The sequence below is a fragment of the Malaclemys terrapin genome, chromosome 13, assembly GCF_027887155.1.
Source record: "Malaclemys terrapin pileata isolate rMalTer1 chromosome 13, rMalTer1.hap1, whole genome shotgun sequence".
Classification (NCBI taxonomy): Eukaryota; Metazoa; Chordata; order Testudines; family Emydidae; genus Malaclemys; species Malaclemys terrapin.
The window spans coordinates 30580776-30604015 of NC_071517.1; the positions used below are offsets into that span (position 1 = coordinate 30580776).

The window sequence follows — 23240 nt, forward strand, 5'->3', positions numbered from 1 at the left end:
GTGCAGGGCCTTGTCTCCCCGCACACTTCGTGACAGAGGCTCTGTCCTTAATGGTGCTGCGTGGTCACGGGGCCCCAGCTGGCTCTCACATATGGCGGGAACAGTCTGGGGTGACTGCCCTGGTAATGCACTGGGCTCGGGGGTCAGAGCGCAGGATCTAGCGCTCACTCATATGCACAGTAACGTGTGACAAATGGAGTCACTGTCCATCCCCCCACATCTATCCCCTCCCATCCATCCCCCCACATCCATCCCCATACACACCCCTCCATCCATCCCCCCACATCCATCCCCATACACACCCCTCTATCCATCCCCCCACATCCATCCCCATACACACCCCTCCATCCATCCCCCCATATCCGTCCCCATACACACCCCTCCATCCATCCCCCCACATCCATCCCCATACACACCCCTCCATCCATCCCCCCATATCCGTCCCCATACACACCCCTCTATCCATCCCCCCACATCCATCCCCATACACACCCCTCCATCCATCCCCCCATATCCGTCCCCATACACACCCCTCCATCCATCCCCCCACATCCATCCCCATACACACCCCTCCATCCATCCCCCCATATCCGTCCCCATACACACCCCTCTATCCATCCCCCCACATCCATCCCCATACACACCCCTCCATCCATCCCCCCATATCCATCCCCATACACACCCCTCTATCCATCCCCCCACATCCATCCCCATACACACCCCTCCATCCATCCCCCCATATCCGTCCCCATACACACCCCTCCATCCATCCCCCCACATCCATCCCCATACACACCCCTCCATCCATCCACCCACAACCATCCCCATACACACCCATCCATCCATCCCCCCATATCCGTCCCCATACACACCCCTCCATCCATCCCCCCATATCCGTCCCCATACACACCCCTCCATCCATCCCCCCACATCCATCCCCATACACACCCCTCCATCCATCCCCCCATATCCGTCCCCATACACACCCCTCTATCCATCCCCCCACATCCATCCCCATACACACCCCTCCATCCATCCCCCCATATCCGTCCCCATACACACCCCTCCATCCATCCCCCCATATCCGTCCCCATACACACCCCTCTATCCATCCCCCCACATCCATCCCCATACACACCCCTCCATCCATCCCCCCATATCCATCTCAATACACACCCCTCTATCCATCCCCCCACATCCATCCCCATACACACCCCTCCATCCATCCATCCATCTCCCCACATCCATCCCCATACACACCCCTCCATCCATCCCCCCACATCCATCCCCATACACACCCCTCCATCCATCCCCCCACATCCATCCCCATACACACCCCTCCATCCATCCCCCCACATCCATCCCCATACACACCCCTCCATCCATCCCCCCATATCCGTCCCCATACACACCCCTCTATCCATCCCCCCACATCCATCCCCATACACACCCCTCCATCCATCCACCCACAACCATCCCCATACACACCCCTCTATCCATCCCCCCACATCCATCCCCATACACACCCCTCCATCCATCCCCCCATATCCATCCCCATACACACCCCTCCATCCATCCCCCCACATCCATCCCCATACACACCCCTCCATCCATCCCCCCACATCCATCCCCATACACACCCCTCCATCCATCCCCCCACATCCATCCCCATACACACCCCTCCATCCATCCCCCCACATCCATCCCCATACACACCCATCCATCCATCCATCCATCCATCCCAATAAACACTCCTTCATCCATCCATCCCCCACATCCATCCATCCATCCATTCCCATATACACCCCTCCATCTGTCCCATCCTTTCTTCCATCCAACCCCCCACATCCTTCCCTCCATCCCGATACACACCCCTCCATCCATTCATTACATCCAGGCCTCCCCATACACACACTGCTCCATGCATCCATCTATCCATCATTTATCCCCACACCCCTCAATCCTTCTCCATATACACTCCTCCTCCATACATCTGTCCTCTCCCCAATCCATCACCATACACTTCTTCCATCCATCTCCCCCATTCATCCATCCCTATACACATGCCTCCACCCTTCCCTCCCCAACCCCTGCTCACAGCTCTCTCTCAGCCCCTCTATCCAGGATCCGCTAGGGTCTCCGGGCTGGGTGGTGGGGCTGGGCTATGTCAGAGGCGAAGCTGCTTCCCACCGCTCCCCTCTGACCCCAGGCTTGTCTCTCTGCCCCTTTCCCCAGTGAATTTCCAGGTGCTGGCTCCTGCCGGCCCCCTCTCCGCCCCGCTGGGGGGCACCGTGCTGCTGCCCTGCCACCTCTCCCCCGCGCTCAGCGCCCAGGCCATGCAGGTGAAATGGAGCCGGGTAGGCCAGGACATCCATGTGTACCTTCCGAACGGGAGCGAGGTGCAGGGTGAGAGGTACCGGGGCAGGACGGAGCTCCTGCGGGACGGGATCCAGAAAGGCAGCCTGGCCCTGCGGATCTGGAACCTCACCCTGCAGGATGAAGGGCGCTACCTCTGTGACTTCCAGTCCAACAACACCGTTGGCAACGCCACACTGGAGCTCCGTGTGACGAGTGAGTGATCCTGGGGTGGGGAGAGGCTGGATTCAGCCTGCGTGGCTCTGGGGAAGGGAGGGATGGACTGGGGGGGACCAGCCCATAAAGCCTGCTGCAGTCACAGGCCAGAAAATCTCCCCCAGTGACTCCTCCGTCCAGCCCAGCTGGCTGAACCAAAGCAGAGCCTGTGGGGCAGAGACGCCCAGGCTGCATATAAGGACCCTGAGCATGTGGGCTCCCCAGGAGTCCTGTGACAGATTTTTGTTACCAATCTGTCTGGGGCCACAGTTGATCAGGCTGGGGCCACAGGATCTTTTTGGGGAGGAGATGATGAGGCACACCAAGTGTCTAAATTTTAAAGCTTTATTAAATAAAATAATAAAATAACAGCAGAGAGTGCTGGGAACGCTCCCACGTCACTCAGGGGAAGAAAGAAAGCATTAATGCCCCAAGCCATAACCCACTTTCATGCTCTCACACACACAGACTGGCCAAGTCTGGGTGTAACATCAGAAGAAGGGTGGGGAAGAGGTGGACGGGAGTGCTGTCCTGGGCCCAGGCCATCCAAGGATCTGCTGTGCTCTCCAAATTGCTCCAGCTCTCAGGAGGGTTTTAAGTCCTGGCTCCTCGGTGGTGTTCCATTCCGCGACCTCCGTTCCTGGGTCTCTTTCATAGAATCATAGAATCATAGAATATCAGGGTTGGAAGGGACCTCAGGAGGTCATCTAGTCCAAACCCCTGCTCAAAGCAGGACCAATTCCCAACTAAATCATCCCAGCCATGGCTTTGTCAAGCCTGACCTTAAAAACCTCTAAGGAAGGACATTCCACCACCTCCCTAGGTAACCCATTCCAGTGCTTCACCACCCTCCTAGTGAAAAAGTTTTTCCTAATATCCAACCTAAACCTCTCCCACTGCAACTTGAGACGATTACTCATTGTTCTGTCATCTGGTACCACTGAGAACAGTCTAGAACCATCCTCTTTGGAACCCCCTTTCAGGTAGTTGAAAGCAGCTATCAAATCCCCCCTCATTCTTCTCTTCTGCAGACTAAACAGTCCCAGTTCCCTCAGCCTCTCCTCATAAATCTTTGTGCCAGTCCAAACCGGCTTTCTGTGGCCTTCTTGGCTGCCCAAAACACACTGGCTCTGGAGACTTTGTTTTCCCTCCTGTTGGCCTTCACTGTCACCGCCTCATTCGCTCTCACTGTTCTTACTGCTATCTCTGCAGCTCTGCATCTCATTCTCTCTCACTGTTCTCGCTGCTATTTCTGCAGCTCTGCTCAACTTAGTTCTCATCCTCTCATGGCTGGGCATCTGTAGATTTCTCGTCTAGCCCATGACCTTGGGCCAGGGCCAGCGTCTTATCTTCGGACTGAGCTTACTAGCTGCAGTGTTGAGTTAACTTGTTCTCTGGTCTTTTCTTCTTCTTCCCCCCTTCTCAACCTCTTGTGACCTACAAAGGAAACTTCCACTCTCCACTCACACACCTTTAACCCTCCCCAAAATGCTTTGCGATGCTTGCAACAGCATTAGCAATATACAGTGCTGATCTGTCTTCCCAGGGGACTCCCTAAGGGGAGGGGGCCATTGGGTTGTGACAGCCCGACAGAGCCTCCTTCCATAGAGGATGCCCTGCAATGGCAGATATGTGCCCCCTATTTTCAGTGTCAATGTCTCAGCTCCAGTACCCAGCCATCAGCTCTCCCCAGCTCTCAGAACCCCACTCTCCGGGGCAGTCCATAAGGGGATCAGGAATGAGGATAGCATGAAATCAAGGGAGAATTCATGTTGATTTCACTCCCCCAGGCTCCGGCTCGGACCCCCTCCTCCATATTGGTGGATATGACGGCAAGCAGATGAACGTGACATGTCTCTCTGTGGGGTGGTACCCGAAGCCAAAGGTGCTCTGGAGAAATGGCCACAGGGAGAGACTGACCCCATCTAAGGAGGAAAAAATCTCCAGAAACCAGGGCCTCTTTGATGTCTCCAGCTCCGTGGTAGTGACTGAGCAGTCGGCCCCAACACTGATTTGTGTCATCATTCCCGGCTCACCTGGCCCGGAGAAAGTCTCAGCCATTCTCATCTCAGGTGAGCTGCTAATGGAACCAGGACACAGACCTGGGTCCAGATTGGCATTGATAGACTGTGAGAACTTTGGGGCAGTGATTGTCTTTTACTGCGTGTCTGTGCAGCACCCGGCATGACGGGGCCCTGATCTCAGTCACCGTGTGTCTGTTCAGTGCCCAGCGCGATGGGGCCCTGATCTCGGTCACCATGTGTGTTTGTGCAGCACCCAGAGCTATCGAGCCTTGATCTTGATTACCGTTCATCTGGGCAGCACCCGGCGTGACGGGGCTCTGATCTTGGTCACTGTGTGTCTGTACAGCGCCCAACGTGACGTGGCCCTGATCTTACTTGGGGCCTTTAGGTGCCACTGAAATGAAAAAATGAAATACAATTATATTCACTAGGCCATATTGAAAATGCCACCATTATTTAGTTCTAGGACTCAAATGCCCAAGCAAAACCCCTCTTTGTTGGGCACCCTATTATTCAAGAATTGCCAAAACTCTCAGCCCACATCCCTGGGTTCTCCAAAGAGAGGTCCAGTGCGGAAAACCTGAATTCAATATTTCTGGGGTTTGAATGCTTTAAAAACAAAAAGGGAGAAAATAAACAACTTTTAGAAAATAGCACTGAGGGCTTTTTCATGCATCGTGAAGGAGACAAAACAGGGCCCATGTCCAATTGTTTTGTTTGTTTATTTGCCTTTGCATGTTGCAGAAGACTAACATGAGGTCTCTTCTTTCTTCCTTTTGCAGATGAGTTTTTCCCCAAAGTCTCCTCTTGGAAGGTTGGCCTCTTCTTGTTCCTGTCAGTGTGTGTTTGCCTCCTCTTCTTGCCTGCCTGCTACTTATGGAGGGTTCAAAGAGCAAAAAGGAAATCCTCCAATTTAACCACAAAGAAGTGATGGATCCTTCGATACAGGGGAAAGGAAATTCCTACGTGGGTATCAATTGTTATAAATCAACACACCTGCTTTGCTCCCCCAGCTAGCATTATTTTCATTATATGTATTACAGATACACTTATGAGACCCAACCAAGATCAGGGCCCTGTAATGTCAGATACTGCACAGACACACAGTGACCGAGGTCAGACCCCCGTCGCACTGGGCGCTGCACAGACACACAGTGACCGAGATCAGAGCCCTGTCGCACCGGGCGCGGCACAGACACACAGTGACCGAGATCAGAGCCCTGTCGCGCCGGGCGCGGCACAGACACACAGTGACCGAGATCAGAACCCCGTCGCACCGGGCGCTGCACAGACACAAAGTGCCAGAGATCAGGGCCCCTTTGTACCGGGCGCTGCCCAGACACATAGTGACCGAGATCAGGGCCCCGTCGCACCGGGCGCTGCACAGACACACTGTCAAGGCTGCTTCCCCACTTTGAACTTTAGGGTACAAATGTGGGGGCCTGCATGAAGACTTCTAAGCTTAACTACCAGCTTAGATCTGGTCTGCTGCCACCATCCCAAAGCTAATTCCCTTCCCTGGGTAGCCTTGAGAGGCATTCACCAATTCCCTGGTGAATACAGATCCAAACCCCTTGGATCTTAAAACAAGGAGAAATTAACCATCCCCCCCTCCTTCCTTCCACCAACTCGTGGTGAATACAGTTCCAACCCCCCTAGGATCTTAAAACAAGGAGAAATTAACCATCCCCCCTCCTTCCTTTCACCAACTCCTGGTGAATACAGATCCAACCCCCTTGGATCTAAAAACAAGGAAAAATCAATCAGGTTCTTAAAAAGAAGGCTTTTAATTAAAGAAAAAGGTAAAAATCATCTCTGTGAAATCAGTATGGAAAATAACTTTACAGGGTAATCAAACTTAAAGAGCTCAGAGGACTCCCCCCTAGCCTCAGGTTCAAAATACAGCAAACAGAGATAAACACTCTAGTAAAATGTACATTTACAAGTTGAGAAAACAAAGATAAAAACTAACACGCCTTGCCTGGCTGTTTACTTACAAGTTTGAAATAGGAGAGACTTGTTTAGAAAGATGTGGAGAACCTGGATTGATGTCTGGTCCCTCTCAGTCCCAAGAGCGAACAACCCCGAAAACAAAGAGCACAAACAAAAGCCTTTCCCCCCCCAAGATTTGAAAGTATCTTGTCCCCTTATTGGTCCTTTAGGTCAGATGCCAGCCAGGTTACCTGAGCTTCTTAACCCTTTACAGGGAAAAGGATTTTGGAGTCTCTGGCCAGGAGGGATTTTACAGTACTGTACACAGGAGAGCTGTTACCCTTCCCTTTATAGTTATGACACACACAGATCTGGGCCCCATCATGCTGGGCACTGCACACACACAGTGTTAAGTTGTCCAAGGTAACAGATGTCCAACTCAGCCAACTACATACAATTATTTATGAAAGGCAGGAAAATTAAAGGCAGACTGAATTAGTCCAAACACAATGGCCAACCAATACCACCCAAGGAGTGTGCTGAGAGCGTGCCTGGTAAATAAGAGGAGAATGGAACCAGAAAGGAATGGAGCAAAACAGACTTGTTGGAAATTTGGCTTAATTGGTGGACAAAATAATGAGGGGAGGGGCTGTTCCCCCCATCATTCTCTTTTAGGGTCCTGAAAAAGAGTCTTTGGTGGGGAGTCACAATGGTGGAAGCTAAGTGGACTGGAAGGAGTCAGGCCTACCAACATGTCTGCCACCCCCACCGTCTCCTGGGAGTCCGGGATCTACCATTACACTGTGGGGCCCGCACCATCCTGATCCTCAGTGCGGTCCAGCCAGATTGACCCAGACGACACTACCACCTCCACTGGCTTTGGCTAAATCCTGAAGAGAATCTGGGACATGAGACTTGGGTCTTCGCTGCCACCTGGCCCCCCGTGTGTCCTTTTCCTTCCTTCCTTATTATTTCTCTGTCCTATTGCTCTCCTTTTGCCTTCTGTTTAATGAGAGTCTGGCTTAGTTGCCCAAGACTGTATATTTTGCAATGCTGCTGTGAGCCCATGACCAGAGAGGCAGCTAAAAGCAATGCCCTAAACTGGCCCAAGGTCTCGGAGTGGCTGATGGGACCATGTGCTGGGCCTGTGTTTCTCCAACAGTGAGTTTGTGAGTCCGAGTTAACGCTAGAGACAGAAGCTGCATTTTCTCTCTCGGCTGTTCTTTCCTTTCCTGTCTTGAGTGTGTTTGTCTTGTTCTGTCTTAAAGGAAGCAGGAGCAGATTCTAGCAACAACAGCTTCAGCCCATCTCAGCTCAACTTTTGTCTATTCCCGCAAATGGACAGTTTAATACCCTCTGTAATACCAGCCGAAGGATTGTCAAACGGCTAGAACTCTCTCCAGTGAAAGGGAAAGGGGACAAGGGATGTTGTTACAACAAAAATCTCCCTTAATAGTTCACATTTCAAAGGCTGGATCATTTTCCCTTCTTTTCCTGTCTCTTTAATAAAAGGTTACACTGATTTTTAAGGGTGGTCATTGCCATGGGACTAAGCAGGCCGAGGTCTCTGCCCTCGGAGCCCCGGCCTGTGTTGAACTGTTTCGTGTTGGACAGTGACAGGGTCATGCTAACACCTTGGAATCTCTGGCCCCATTTCTTCCATCGAAATTAGCACAGACATGTGGGAACTGAGGCTATGTCTACACTACCGCGGTAAGTCGACCTAGGCGATGCAACTCCAGCTACATGAATAACATAGCTGGAGTCAACGTACTGTAGGTCGAGTTACCGCAGGGTCTACACTGCGGGGGGTTGACTGGAGAAACTCTCCCGTCGACTTACCTTACTCTTCTTGTCGGGGGTAGAGTACGGGGTCAACTGAAGAGCAATCTGCTGTCGATTTGGGGGGTCTTTACTAGACCTGTTAAATCAACCTCCAGTGGATCGATCTCAGAGCATCGATCCCAGCCGTAGTGTAGACCTGCCCTCAGATATAGGCCCCTTTGGCAAGTGCAGTGTCATGGAATAGTGCCCCCTTGTGGACTTTCCCAGCATCCTGACCCAGCCGCGGTTACAGTAGAACCTCAGAATTAAGAACACTTCGGGAACGGAGGTTGTTCATAACTCTGAAATGTTCGTAACTCTGAACAAAACGTTACAGTTCTTTCAAAAGTTTACAACTGAACATTGGCTTAATTGAAGGGTTAAAATCCATGTGCATGTTATATAACAACCTGGTATATGAATTATGCCAGCTCTTTTCCAGACCCAAAGTCCAGAGTTTGGTCTGGAGACCAGAGGCCTAGCTAATAGTGATCAGCTAAGAGAAAGCTGGGGTAAACAAAATAACATTGCCTTTGCTAAGATATGCTTGGTCAGTAGAAATGCCAGATGTTAAGGCAATAACTGAATAATTATGTTTCATCCAATGTTTCAAATTGAACAAAGAATCCCTGTTCCTATTGTGTTTCTCCTGAAGGGAAAACAGTCTTCCCACAGATCCAACCTTGAGTTTATGAAAAATTGGCACATGTCAGTATAATGATATGGCATCCTTCCACCTCCCTTCCCAGGGACCAATGCCCTGCCTTAAGGCATAAAGGAGACAATCTGTATTACCATATCCTTTCACTGTTTCTTTGCTTTAACCCCTAGGAATGTACCTGTTGAACAATCAAAGAAGTTGCTCCATTCCTATGGACCCCAAATCAGAATTCAACATATATATTTTATACTAATAACATTTTATCAAAGTATTAATTAAATGTTAACTTGCTAATTTGAGACCATGGGCGGAGACATTATGTAACCTTTTAACCATTGGCTAATGTGCTATCTTGTCTTGCTGCAAAACCTATCCTGGGGTGTGAAACTGCCTACCCCGTCACTTTCCCCCGCCCATGGAAAATCTATATATTTCATTGTAATCAATTGATTGACAGTGTCTCTGAGCCTAATAAGCCAGGTGACACTCCGCCAGTGCTGTGTGTAATAAACCCCTATGCTTTGACCTCTACATGGTGTGGATTTATGTCCTTCATAATACAGCTTTCAAACTTTCCACAGAAGAAAAATGCTGCTTTCCCTTTATTTTTGTAGTAGTTTACATTTAACACAGTACTGTCCTGTATTTGCTTTTTTAGTTTTTGGTCTCTGCTGCTGCCTGATTGCGTGGTTCTGGTTGCAACTGAGGTGTGTGGTTGACCAATCAGTTCATAACTCTGGGGTTCATAACTCTGAGGTTCTACTGTATCTCCATGAGGTGTGGGGAGGAGGAAGCCTCTGTCCCCTGTGTCCACTGGATGCTCCTACAGTCTTAACCCTTTTAGGGCACTGAAGAGGCTTAGCTCCTAACTGTAAAGTAAAGTTAACTCACTACTGGGTTGTCCCGTTTCCTAAACAGTTTCTTAGCAAAGTGGCGCTGTCTCCTGGGGGCTGAGTGCTTCTCCCCCAGCGGCTGCCCTACTACATCAGGCCTGTTTCTCCACCCTTCCTGCGGAGAGAGAGAGCTCTGTCTCCCTTCCTCGCCAGCCAGCCCTGAACTTTGCCTCTTTTTGTCTATGGTGGCCACTTCCTTCATTCACTGCTAGATGCGTTTTTTATCTATCTCCTTTTGCACAGTCTAGTAGCCTTAAGAAAACTCAGACAGACTTTCTTTGCACAATTCCATTTCCCTGGCACTCTCACATACAGTTACCATAGTTCAGGTTCCCAAAAAAGAGAACACTGCCGGGGGGGGGGAGGGTGAGCTGGAGGGGGTACAGTTGGGGGTGCTGGAGGGGGTACCTGTGGCAGGGGTACTAACTGGAGGTGGGGGGCTGTGTCACTCCCTGTCATGGTGGCAGGGCAGCTGGCACAAGCTCAGGATTCAATGCCAGTCATCAGTCAGCCCCTCCCTGTGTAGATAAATCTCTGATAATTTTCATATGACTTTACATTGTGCCTCTTCATATAACCTTGTCGTGGGTCTACCCATGTGTGACCTCTGTTTTCATGAAACTTTGTATCAAAGCCTCATATAGAAACTTTGCATTGAACCTTGGTATAATGTTATAGCCCCTAAGGATAGAATAAGATAGAAGAAAAATGTCTTTTTGCTAGCAGTAGAACAAGATCTCCCCCCACACACACACACACTCTTAATCAATTGCCCTGTTGAATGAAGGAGTTGTGAATGAGGAAGGCATGGAAGACAGCACCTCCAGACAGCTGCAACCCTTGGAGAGGGGATGGAAGCCAGACCCAAGGACAATAAAACGTGCCAAGTGGGCTCATTAAAGAAGAGCAGACATACTGACAGCCTCAGGGGTTAGAAGCAAGCACCTTCTTTTGGAAACACCCTCTTTGCAGCATTGGGACAACACCCAGAAGGAAGCAGCACAAAGGACCAATGGACACAGACACAGATTTTGAATCTGGTACAGATTTGCATGAGAGGGAAGCTGCTATAAATGTGAGGTGTCTTGCAGATAGGGTTACCATATTTTGTGCCTCCAAAGGGAGGACACCCCCAGGGGCCCCGGCCCCGCCCCCAGCCCCGCCCCCAGCCCCAACTCCGCCCCCTCCCAAAGTCTCCGCCCCTCCCCTGCTTTCCGCGAACATTTGAGTCGCGGGAAGCCTGTAGCAGGTAAGGGGCGGTGTGGGGGGGAGGAGGCGCGGCCCAGGCTGGCCCCCCGGCGGCGACAGCCTGGGTCGGCTCGGGCCCTGGGGTGCCGGCCCCGGCCCGCCCAGCACTGCTGGCCCCCGGCGGCCCCGCGGACCCCCCGGCTCCCGGCCCAGCGGCCCAGCGGACCCCCCGGCCCCGCAGACCCCCCGGCTCACGGCCCCGCGGACCTCCCGGCCCAGCGGACCCCGCGGCTCCCGGCCCCGCGGAGCCCCCGGCCCCCCCGGCTCGCGGCACTGCGGGCCCGGACTGGCTCCCAGCCCCGCGGCCCAGCGGACCCCCCGGACCCCAGCCCGGCACCGCGCCCCCAGCTCCCCGCCCGGCCCCGCGCCCACCCCGGACCGGCACTGCGACCCCGGCCCGGCACCGCGTGCCCGGCCGGGCTCGGCCCCATGCCCCCGGCCCCGGCCAAAGAGCCCTCCCGATTTTCCCAGACATGCCCGGCTTTTGGGGATTTCCCCCCGGACGGGGATTTGAGCCCCCAAAAGCCAGACATGTCTGGGAAAATCCGGACGTATGGTAACCCTACTTGCAGAGGACCCCAGGTCTCGTCTTGTCAACATGGGAGCATCGATCCGGATTGGCAGAAGCCCAGCTCCAACCCCTCCCTCATCTAACTCACCTGGTCAGTGAAGTTAAGGGGAGCAAGTAATTGGTAACATCAACAAGACAAGAGTATGCTTATGTGTGTGTATGTGAGTGTGTGAATGTAATATATATCATATGCATATGATACAGTGTTAATTAATACATGTATTACCAATAAATGGGGCGTTTTGCCTTATTCTCCCTCAAAAGATCCTGTGCAGTACTTTAAGTACAACACCTGCAGGACCCCCTCCCCAGGGCTGGGAACTATAGCCGAGGTGGGTGGGATCTGGCAGCAGTTGCTTGCAGGGGAATGGACCAATCAGCTGCAAATGTAGGGGAGGAACCAATCAGGAAGCAGACCAATTGGGGCTCTTTCTGAGCAGGGCTTGTCTGCTCTGCAAACCCCCTGGAGGTTGCCTGTTATTTGAAAAATCCACCTGGACAGAGGAAGGAGGCTTAAAAAAGAGGCTTTGTCCAGGAAAACCCAGATGTATGTTAAGCTGATTCTCACCAGACCCTTTGGGGACAAATCTTTGATCCCAAGCAGACTCCATTTTTCATAAAGAAACTTTCTTTCCGTAGAATATTGCCCACTATGCCGTAGACCATGATGAACAGTATCTTTGGTTTTGCACACTTTACCCAGCCCGCCTTTATGTCTTTTTTAATAACTGTAACTTATCATTTAAGGCACAATGACCTGTTAACGCTTAAAATGAGTACTTCGCTTTTCCTTTCCTGACTGCAGAGTGTAGTATTAGCTTGGATTTTGGAGCACACATCATAGAACCTTTGTCCTTTTGGTTCCTTAGTCTGTAGTTCTTGTCACTCCTTCGCAAGTTCCTTCATGACTTTCAGATTCCAGCCTATTTAAGGGTATTTTAATCTCCACCTCCTCATTTTTTAGAGCATGTTTTGTTGCTTTGTCAGTCATCTCATCGCCGGGTATTCCAATACATGCCGGAATCCATGCTATTTGTTATACAGACCGCTGCCTAAATTGTTTCCGGAGTAGGAACATTATTTCATTTATGATGTCATTTCTGCTTTCCGAAGTCCCTGTTCCAATTGTCATTTTGCCTGACAAGGAATCAGATAAAATTACAGCTCTGGCCAGCATAGGCGGCAGGTATAAAAGGCCAGGGGATGCTAAGCCTTCCCTGGCACAGCCGCTGTGAACCTGCCGCTGGACCCCTGGGCCGTGGTGGCCCCGCCAGCGTTCTACCTCTTCCCCTCCCTGCTCCTCCCCTTCCCCAAGGCCCCCACCTCCCATCCCTGGCCGAGTCCCTCCTCTCCTCCAGCCCCCTGCGCCCACGAGACACACCCCCCTCATTGCTCCTTGTGTCCCTGCAGGTGGTGGGGGCCTCGCGGGGGACGGGTGACGAGAGGAGGAACGCAGTGAGCGGTGGTGGAGAGGGACTGAGTGGGGAGGGGGCCGAGCAGGGGCAGGGCCTGGGGTGGAGCGGGGACAGGGAGTAGGTGGAGTATGAACCGGGCTGCGAGCAGAAGAGGTGGGACAGGGAGCTAGCCTCCCCCAGGGGAAGCTTCACCAGCCACCCATGCCGGCCAGTTGCACATCTCTTACCCAGCTTAGTGCCAACAATATCCTGATTAGATCACCCGTCGGAACGGTCACAGGAGCCGGTTTAGATTTCTGGATTCCAAGGCTAGGAACACAGAAGGCTGTTCCCACTTACCCGTGATGTCATTGTTGGATCCGTCTCTATAGACTTGGCAAAGCTCAGCCCTGAACTGAGCCACATTCTCACCTTTTATTCTCCCTCCAGGCTTGGCATTGACTGACGGTGCAGCGGGGAGGGTCTAGCTGGGCCCACAGACTCTCTTTAACCCCTTCTCTGCTGGTGTGGGGGTCTCTCTCTGTGCCATCGCAGGCAGTAAGTGGGTTATGGTCAGTTTCAGATATCACAGGCCTCCCTTAAATAAGGACCTGGAACTTTTTACACCTATAGACTATGAGAAAAGCCTCCTTCTCTGGCCAAGGGGATAAGGAGGAACAGGGAGTGAGACCACAGTTCCAGCATGGCTGCCCCCCCCCACTTCTACCCAGGTTCCTGCGGAGGCCCCCAAATTGGCCAGGGCCCCTGGGCATGGGCCCCATTAATCCACCATTGGCTTGGAGCTTCTGGTCATGTTCTTCTACAGCTCAAAATGTCACCTATGTAAATCTTGGTACCCTCTACACCATCCAAAATGTGTTGCATTTTCCAGTGAAACATTGTGGGTGCTGAGCACAGCCCAATCTGCACAGTCTGTCTCCCAGAAAGAGTGTGAATGTGCACAGACATCGGGTCTGTTTTCCACCTGGCAGAACCCTGCTGATGCATCCTGTGTATAAAAATATCTGGCATCGTTCACCTCCACAAAGACATCTCTGCTTTGTAGGTAGTAGGAAAAGTTCCCTTTTTATGTATTGATTTAATTCTTTAATTGATTTAATCCTGCATAAGCCAAGGGTTCTGTCTTGCCTACAGTCACCAGTATGTGATTAGTCCTGCCACGAGTGCCGGGAACTGGACTAGATGACCTCTCGAGGTCCCTTCCAGTCCTATGAGTCTATGATTCTATGTGTATCTACTCCTGGTTCTTCTGTTTGATCTATGTTTCCCAGAGCAATGAGCGGCCCATCTCCTCTCTTAGCCTTTGCCTTAGGGTGATGGGAATTTTTCCAGGGATGTGAATTGTAGGGCAGTTGGGCTCTGTCATAAACATACAGATAAGGGTAGCATAAAATCCCTCCTTACCTGTAAGGGGTTAAGAAGCTCAAATAACCTGGTTGGCACCTGACCAAAAGGACCAATAAGGTGAGACGATACTTTCAAATCTGTGGGGGAAGGTTTTTGTACTCATTTTAAGTGTTAACAGGTCATTGTGCCTTAAATGATAAGTTACAGTTATTAAAAAAGACATAAAGGCAGGCTGGGTAAAGTGTGCAAAACCAAAGACACTGTTCAACCAGGTTATCTGAGCTTCTTAACCCTTTACAGGTAAAGGAGGGATTTTATGCTACCCATAGCTGTATGTTTATGACAGGCTCTTTCAGCTTTATTGTGTACCCTATCCCCTGGAAGATGTCCTCAAACTCTTCCTCAATTGTTTTGGTCCCCTGCCCCTCCAGTGAGAACCCTCAGGGCTTGCCATGCTCCTAACCCAATGGTTCTCAGCTGGCAGCCCGTGGGCCACTTGCAGCCCAATCATCACCGAGCTGCGGCCCATTTAATATCCTCAGGGCCATACAAGTAGTATTGGATGCGGCCCACAAAGGTAAATAGGTTGAGAACCACTGTTCTACCTCAACAGTGCACGCTCTTTTCCCTGGCACTATTACTAATTGGATCCTTTCCAGTTTGTTTTTTACCCATACAGCCATAGGAGCTGAGTTTTACTTTTTCCCAGGAGTGCTCCATGCCTGCTCCACCCTGAGGTCCTGTCCCCATTCCACTCCTCCCTCAAAGGCCCTGCCCCCATTCCACCCCTGAGGCCCCGCCCTCACGCCACCTCTTCCCAGCCCTGCTCCGCCCCCTCCCCCGAGGCCCCTGCCTGCCTGCTACTCGCTGCTGTCTGCCCTCCCACAAGTCTCTCTCCGAGCTGCCAAATAGCTGTTTGGCGGTGTCTCCAATCAGCTGTGGCTGGTGGGTGCTGAGCACTCACTGTTTTTTTCCTGTAGGTGCTCCATCCCCGAAGCACCCACGGAGTCGGCACTTATGCATACATCCAGTTTGCATGCTCTCTTAGTGGGGATAAGCTCAGCTTGGTAAGCCCTGAGTTGTACCTGTTTATCTTCTACTGTCCGGGGGCTTTTATGTCAGTGCTAGTATCACTGTTTCGGAAACTACAGTGGCTCGTACACCTGCATCGAACTTAAAATTAACAAATGTCCCATTTGCTTTCAGGGTGACAGTCCCGTCATCTTCTGCTGCAATGCGGTTCACTGCTCCTGTGAAGAATTCCTCTGCACTAGTGGTACAGTGGCTGTTCTCTATGTCCATGCTGTGCACATGCTACTCCTGCTTGCAAACTTTTGTAAACTGATATAATCTATTGCCATTCTTGCCTCCTTTCCCATAGGCCGGGCATTGTCTTGGCTTGTTCTGGTTGTCACACTGCGTGCAGCTCCATGCACCGGTCTTCTGGACTCTGACTTTGACCTCCACATGTCTCTCTCTGGTTCTGGCCTCTTTTCCTGTAGTATTTTGGATTCTCTGTCACATCCACAGTGTCAGAGCACACTCCACCTTCCATAAGCTTCATTCTGCACTGCCTCCTTTCTGTTGCTTGCGAAGGATTCATGCTGGGTGTTCCAGTACTGTCTCTCTGAGTTTTTTGTCTTAGATCCCAGTCATGATCTGGTTCTCTCATCAGGGACTCTATTAGCCCCCCATGGGCAGTGGGTATCGCAGGCCAGGGGAGGCTGAGCCTCACCAAACAGCCAGGCATGGCCCCACCCACGCTCCGCACCAAGGCCCCCTCCTGCTTCCCTCTCTTCCCAAGCTCTTCTTCCCCAAAATGGGTGGAGGCGGGGGCAGCGGCTTGGGCTAGGACAGGCCGGCCAGCAGCCTGGGACTCGGTGCTGGGGGGTGGGGGAAAGGGGTGGAGGAGGGGCAGGGCCTCAGGCACAAGAACTGGGGCCAGGGGGCTAACTTCCCCAAACGGGTGGTTCATGCGCCGCTTATGTAGCCCCCTCAAAATTACCAGATTGACTGGTCAGCCTCAGATCAGCCACAAGCTCTTCTATAGTTTCACCTTCTTTTTTGAATGCTCAGATTAAAAGCTTCTCTCTCCTATGGTTCATTTTTTGGGGGAGTGCCTCCCACCTCAAATTTCTATCAAATGTCTGATAATCAGCCTCCTCTGCATGCGCCTGTCAAACATATCAAAGAGGCACCTGTCAAACACATCAAGTGCTTCAGGACCTGCTATTGGCATTCACAGTTATCACATTTCCCCTCCCCCCCTTTAAATCAAGAGAGATTCACTGGTTAATTCTCTAGAGGGAACAATTTCTGCCTTTGAAATTAACAAACTGCCTCCCTCAGGCCTGTGATCTCTGTTCATTTGTCCCCCTGTCGGTCTGTCTCTAAAGGACGTGACCCTGGAGCCAGACACAGCTCACCCCAGCCCAATGGCTCGGGGAGATTGGACATTTACTCCTGTGTACTGGGCTTTGACAGCTACCTGTCAGGGAGACGTTAGTGGGAGGTGGAGGTGGCAGTGGCAGGTGCAAGGGGCTGGCTCTGGACGTTACCAGGGAGTCTGCCAGCAGGAAGGGCTGGTTCAGTTTCAGTTACAAGCAAGGGCCAGGACAGTGCAATCAATGTGTAGTGGAGCCAGCTAGACTTGCCCCAGAGACCTGGCAAGATCAGAGTGTATCTGGACTCCGAAGTTGGGACCATGTACTTCTATGGCACTGACCTCATGGAAATAAACCTGCTTTTAATGAAATAGAACATTGGAAACAAGTTCTATTGCATGCAACTGTACCATCCCTCCCAATCCAGATCATCAGCAAGAGTCAGACACCCAGCTACGTGAGGTTCAGATGCCTGGTTCCCAGGGGGTGAGATCTCCAGGACTGGTCAGACTACCAGTTTTTCTCTCTTTTTTTTTCCTGTCATTTTTCCAAAGCTGGAGAAGTTTTGAAAAGTTACAGAATGGAAAAAGGAAAAAACAATTTTCTAGATATTATGTTATTATTTATGTCTTTGTATTGGGGTCGTGCCTGGGAACCCCAGTCATGGACTAGGACTCCACTGGACTAGGTTCTGCCAAACACAGAACAAAAAGACCGTCCCTGCCCCACAGAGCTAACGATCTAAATAGAAACAAAGAAAGCTCCATGGATGCATTTGTTCCTTGTGTAAGCAGAGTCAGGATGAGCTCTACCCTGACATCTGGTGGTGAATTATGGCGAGTGTGGAAAAGAACTCCAGGGGCTGATCTTGTTTGCATAGGCACACCCACTCGCCTGGCATGAAACAACAGCAACTCAAAGTGGTTACTTTGGCTGGTGTGGGATCCCCAGTTTCTTTGTTATTGGGGCAGGAAGAATAAAGTTTTGTTACCCTGATTCTGTGAATCAAGGCCAGTGGAACTGGTGTATGACAGAAGGACTGAGTGAGTCATTCACCATTACCTAAGTAGCATTTGCTTGTCAAAGGGCATGGGTTACAAAACCCAGTGACTTGAGAGAGGATGGGGGTAGGTATTGGTACTTGGTGATGTGGGTCCCTTTTGTGGGCCTGAAACACCAATTGCACCTCCTCCTCTCTCCACTGTTGAATGTCAGAGCTAACTTTGATTCCCTTAGGAGTCTAGTTACAGACTGCTGAGCTGAGTTCACTTTGGGCCAATAGTGCACCAGCACTGGGGCTCCACTAGCTGATATCATAAAAGAGCTAAGGCTATTTAAGAGCTGAGATCACTGAGGCTGTGTTAACTAGTGGGGGAGTCTGAAGCTATTGCTAAGCTAGCTTAGCAGGGGCGAGCGGGCTCACAGGTTGGTGAGCGGAGCGGCTGGAGGAGCAGCTAGCAGAGCAGAGCAGAGCCTTGTGGGAGCGGCCCAAGGGACGGCCGGAGCGGTGTGGCTCACAGGTCGGGGAGCGGAGCAGCTGCCAGAGCAGTTCGTGGGAAAGCAGGAGTGGGACTGCGGGTGGAGTGGAGCAGTTCGTGGTGAAGGCTGCGGTGGAACCCCACGGAGAAGCAGCTGGTTGGCCTCGGATCACGTAAGGTGCCCCTTAACACCCTGCTCACCCCCCCCTTTGAACTCTGGGGCTGCACTGATCAGGGACAGAGACTTTGGGGGGTTGTCGGACTTTTGGGACTTTTGTGATTCTTGGGTTGCTGGACCCAAGAGACTTTGGGATTGGTGGACTTTTGGGACTTTGGTGATTCTTGGGTCGCTGGTTTCAAAGTCGTTTACCTCATGTTATTAAACATTTTCTGCTACACCAAGGCTCTGTGCTTGCGAGAGGGGAAATATTGCCTCCTCGAGGCACCTAGGGGTTTGTGTAAGATTTTCCCAGGTCACTGGGTGGGGGCTCGAGCTGGTTCTGTGTCACGCTGTTGGGAAGGGACCCCTATGTACTGAACACGGCCCTTGCTGCTATCAACTTGGCCTGGCAGAAGGGTTACACTTGCATTCAGTGGCAAGAGAGGAAACAATAGGGAAGAAAAAAAAAAACAAACTCTGAAATTTCCATAGTCCAGAAATCGAAATGAAAATTTCAGTTCAAGACAAAACGAAAAATGCATCAGATTGAAATTCCCCATTGAGGAACCTAGCTGAAAAAAACACTTTCCTGCCTCTCCAAATGATGGTTTGGATGAACTCCCGTTTTCCGGTGGGTGGGAAAAGGGTTTGGTTGGACCATTCCCAGCAGCAAGACTCGGGGTGCTGTTGTCTATTATCTGCGTTGTGTCAGCAGCTGAGAGCTCAGCCACTGGGCGAGACCACACAGGGGCTGAGCAAGTAGCAGAGAGAAGAGCTTTGTGCAGTGACAGAAGCTCTGATGTGGTTCCACACTAACTCACTGACACGGACATGGGTGGGTGTGTTTACGGTGGGAGGGATTCTCCTGATTATAGGCATGAGCCCACAGCTGGAAACCAGCCCTTGGGCTAGCCCCATGCCTCCATCACCCTCCCACAGTAAACCCAGCAAGGGTCAGGTGCTGCTGGTGTAACTTGTGGGCAGAACATCTAAGGCTGAGTTACACACAGACCTGCATCAAACAACCTGTTTATTCCCGCCCCACCCAACTCCCATCTGTGGGACCTCTCTCAGCTCAGGTCAGCAGCATCGTAGATCACGTTGAATGAGGAGGGTGGAAAGAAAAAGTAGTTACCCTATGTCACAGGTTAATTGGCAGCTGGCTTAAAACGAACAAAAGGAAGTATTTCTTCACACAACACACAGCTAACCTGTGGAACTCTTTGCCAGAGGATGTTGTGAAGCCCAAGACTATAACAGGGTTCAGAAAAGAACTAGATACGTTCATGGAGAATAGGTCCATCAATGGCTATTAGCCAGGATGGGCAGGGCTGGTGTCCATACCCCTGTTTCCAGAAGCTGGGAATGGGTGACAGGGGATGGATCACTTGATGATCACCTGTTCTGTTCATTCCCTCTGGGGGACCTGGCATTGGCCACTGTTGGAAGACAGGATACTGGGCTAGATAGACTTTTGGTCTGACCCAGTATGGCCGTTCTTATGTTCTTACAAGGGTGGGGGAGGTAAGAGCGATGCAGTGCATCACCCAGATGTCTCTGGCAGAGCCAGGAACGGACCCACATCTCCAGGTTCCCAGCCAAGTGCCCTTTCCACCAGGCCAGCGATCTCTTCACTCCAGCTGGCCCCTGAATCTGGCACTGGGGCTCTGTTAGAGCCTGACCACACTGGTGCCAGGCGTTACTGCCCCAGAGCCCTCTGCTGCACACGTTCTTTGCATCTCCTTTCATGGAGCCTTTTCCAACAGGCCCAATTTGACATTTCCCGCCTAAGTCTTCCAGGCAGGGCCAGCGATTGCAAACATTGGGCAAGATCCCCAGCTGGTGGGAATCAGCAGTAGCTCCATTGGAGTCAATGGGGCCAGATCCCCTGCTGGTGTCAATGGGCCATAGCTCCATTGAAGTCAATGGGGCCAGATTCCCAGCCATTGATGCCGGCTTCCTCTGGGCATGGGGATTGCTCAACCCCCCACTTTGCCCAAGGTCCCGCCCCCCACCCGTCCCCTTCCCTCAAACCCTCACCCTAGTCCTGCCTCTTCCCACCCTGCCTCTTTCCTGCCTTTTCCCACCTAGTTCCACCCCCCCCCGAGCATGCCCCGTCCCTGCTCCTCCCCCTTCCTCCTAGACCGTCCCGCTCGCCGTGAAACAGCTGATCATGGTGGGCAGGAGGCGCTGGGAGGGAGAGGGAGGAGTTGATCGGCGGGGCCACTGGTGGGTGGGAGGTGCTGGGAGTGAGAGGGGAGCTGGCTGCCAGTGGGTGCCGATGGAGTCGGTGCCCATACCCCCAGCTGGTATCTATTGGAGTCAATGGGGCCAGATCCCGAGTTGGAGTCAATGGGCTGTAGCTCCATTGGAGTCATGGTGCCAGACCCCCCAGCTGGTGTAAGTTTACCAGAGCCCAATTTCTATTGATTAGGCCAGATCCTCAGCAGGTGTAAATCAGTGTCGCTCCACTGGAATGAATGCCAGTTTACACCAATTGATGATCTGGGCCAGTAGTTTCTGCTCTGTAAAAATGTATTATTTGTTGCTAAGGACAAAGTGACTGAATGGTTCAAGGTAATACAGTAATAAACATACCGACCTGATTCTCCACTCGTTCACCCCTGTGTAAATCAGGAGTAACCCCATTGGAGTCACTGGGGCTGGTTCCCTTCCATTTATACTGTGTAGCTTTCGCTGGGCCTGTGTAGCTATTTTCCAGCATAGTGATTCTCGGTCCAAAACTGCCCATGTCACCTGAAGCAAAGTCCCTGAAGTCTTCGTGCCCTCTGTACCTTGGGGGTAACCATCGCTCCCTGCCTCAGAGGGGGCGGTGAGGGTGAACTCATCAATGCATGTGAGATGTTCAGATACCACAGTAATGGGAGCCAGATAAGCGCTGAGAGGTCCATCTGTGATGACCAAAACCCAGGAGCCTGATTCCCAGCTCCCACCCCACTCCCTGCTGTAACCAACTAGATCCCACTCCCTCCCTAGAGCCAGGAATAGAACCCAGGAGTCCTGGCTCCTAGTCTGGTGCCTCCGCATACAGAGGCACAAGCCCCAGCCTGGGTGCCTGCCCTGGGCTGCATTCTGCTCAGCTGGCTCGTTATCTCAACACAGGAGATTAGCTCTCTCCTGGCAGGGTTGCCATGTCCCCAGCGTGATTAGAGGTGACCTGTGACTGGGACGAAAGTCCGCCCTCCTTGTTCTGTTGCACTTTGAGTTGTTTTCCAGGCAACCAGAAGCCCCCTTGGAGAGAAGAGGACTGAACCCAGCAGGGTGGGAAATTGCCTGGTCTGCAGCCCCAAACCATATTCTAGCTGCCCAGCACTGCTGAGGGCTCGGCCGGGCATCCAGCCTCGTCTCGGCAGGCGCTTCAAGGGCTGGGAACATGATGGGGATTTGATAAGCAGCCCCCAGAGGATCTGTACGGGCCAGGACGGGTCAGACGGCAGCTGGGCCTGAGCAGGTAGGAAGGAAGGAGGCGAGTGCTGGGGCCTTTCAGGTGTAACAAGCAGGCACAATGCCAGCCAAAATCAATGGGGGTTATTAGCGATTTGTAGGGGGGAACATTGTGGGTTAGTGGATAGGGCACTAGACTGGGAAGCAGGACTCCTGCGGTCCATCCCTGGTTTGGGGAGTGGAGTGTGGCTGAGTGGTTAGAGCAGGGGAGTTGGGAACCAGGACTCCTGAACTCATCCCTGGTTTGGGGAAGGGAGTGGGGTCAAGCAGGTTAGAGCAGAGGGGCTAGGAGTCAGGTCTCCTGTGTGATCATGGCTAGTCTATCTATGCCTCAGTTTCTCCTCCATAAAATGGGGATAGTGGTCCCTCCCCTTGTAGGGGGGTTGTGGGGATTATTTAAAGTTGGCTAAGGGGGCTCGGATAGTCCGGCAATGAGGGTGGGGTGGCTCAGAGACATGCCTACAAGTACAGTAGAAAGGACACTCCCATTTGGTGTGGAGGGACAGAGAGTGGAAGTTATCTCTGGCATACTCTTTTTCCAGGGCAGAGATTCTCCTAGAACAGGGGTGGGAAAACTTTTTGGCCCGAGGTCCACATCTGGGTGGGGAAATTGCATGCGGGGCCATGAATGTAGGGCTGGGGCAGGGGGTTGGGGTGTGGGAGGGAGTGCGGGGTGTAGGAGGGGGTGCGGTGTGGTGTACAGGAAGGGGCTCAAGGCAAGGGGTTGGGGTGCTGAAGGAGTGTAGGGCATACAAGGGGGCTCAGGGCAGGGGGTTGGGGTGCATGAGGGGGGGCTCAGAGCAGGGGGTTGGGGTGCAGGGTGTGGGAGGGAACTCAGGGGAGGGGGTTGGGGTGAAGGGGGAGTGTGGGGTGTGACAGGGGGCTCAGGGCAGGGGGTTGGGGTGCAGGGTGCAGGAAGGGTTCGGGGTGCAGGCTCCAGCCCGGTGCCGCTTACCTGGCGTGGCTCCGGGGTGGCAGCGGTGTGCAGCGGGGCTAAGACAGACTCCCTGCCTGCCCTGGCCCCACGCCGCTCCCGGAAGCGGACGGCACCACATCCCTACGGCCCTGGAGGAGTGGGGGCAGAGGGCTCCGTGCACTGCCCTCGCCTGCAGGTACCTCCCCCAAAGCTCCCATTGGCCGTGGTTCCAGTTCCCGGCCAATGGGAGCTGCAGGGTGCGGTTCCTGCAGGCAAGGGCAGCGCACGGAGCCCTCTGCCCCCCCCCTTCCCCAGGAGCCGCAGGCACAGGACCCGCAGAGCCACGGAGGT

General features: G+C 52.5%; 1 protein-coding gene across 4 annotated transcripts in view; it reads left to right on the plus strand.

The window, feature by feature from the left end:
* The window catches only part of LOC128848341 (butyrophilin subfamily 1 member A1-like), a 35985-nt gene that overhangs the window by 10376 nt on the left and 2369 nt on the right, over nucleotides 1-23240 (plus strand). For 2 of the 4 annotated variants that reach the window (XM_054048318.1, XM_054048320.1), the window contains exons 3-6: nucleotides 2236-2571; nucleotides 4362-4643; nucleotides 5378-5561; nucleotides 7203-9543. In XM_054048318.1, coding sequence (XP_053904293.1) covers nucleotides 2236-2571; nucleotides 4362-4643; nucleotides 5378-5526 — 767 coding nt within the window. In that variant the 3' untranslated portion in view covers nucleotides 5527-5561; nucleotides 7203-9543. Of the gene's footprint in view, nucleotides 1-2235; nucleotides 2572-4361; nucleotides 4644-5377; nucleotides 5562-7202; nucleotides 9544-17247; nucleotides 17277-23240 lie in introns of those variants that run through there. The other 2 variants (XM_054048321.1, XM_054048319.1) reach the window with 2 other exon arrangements.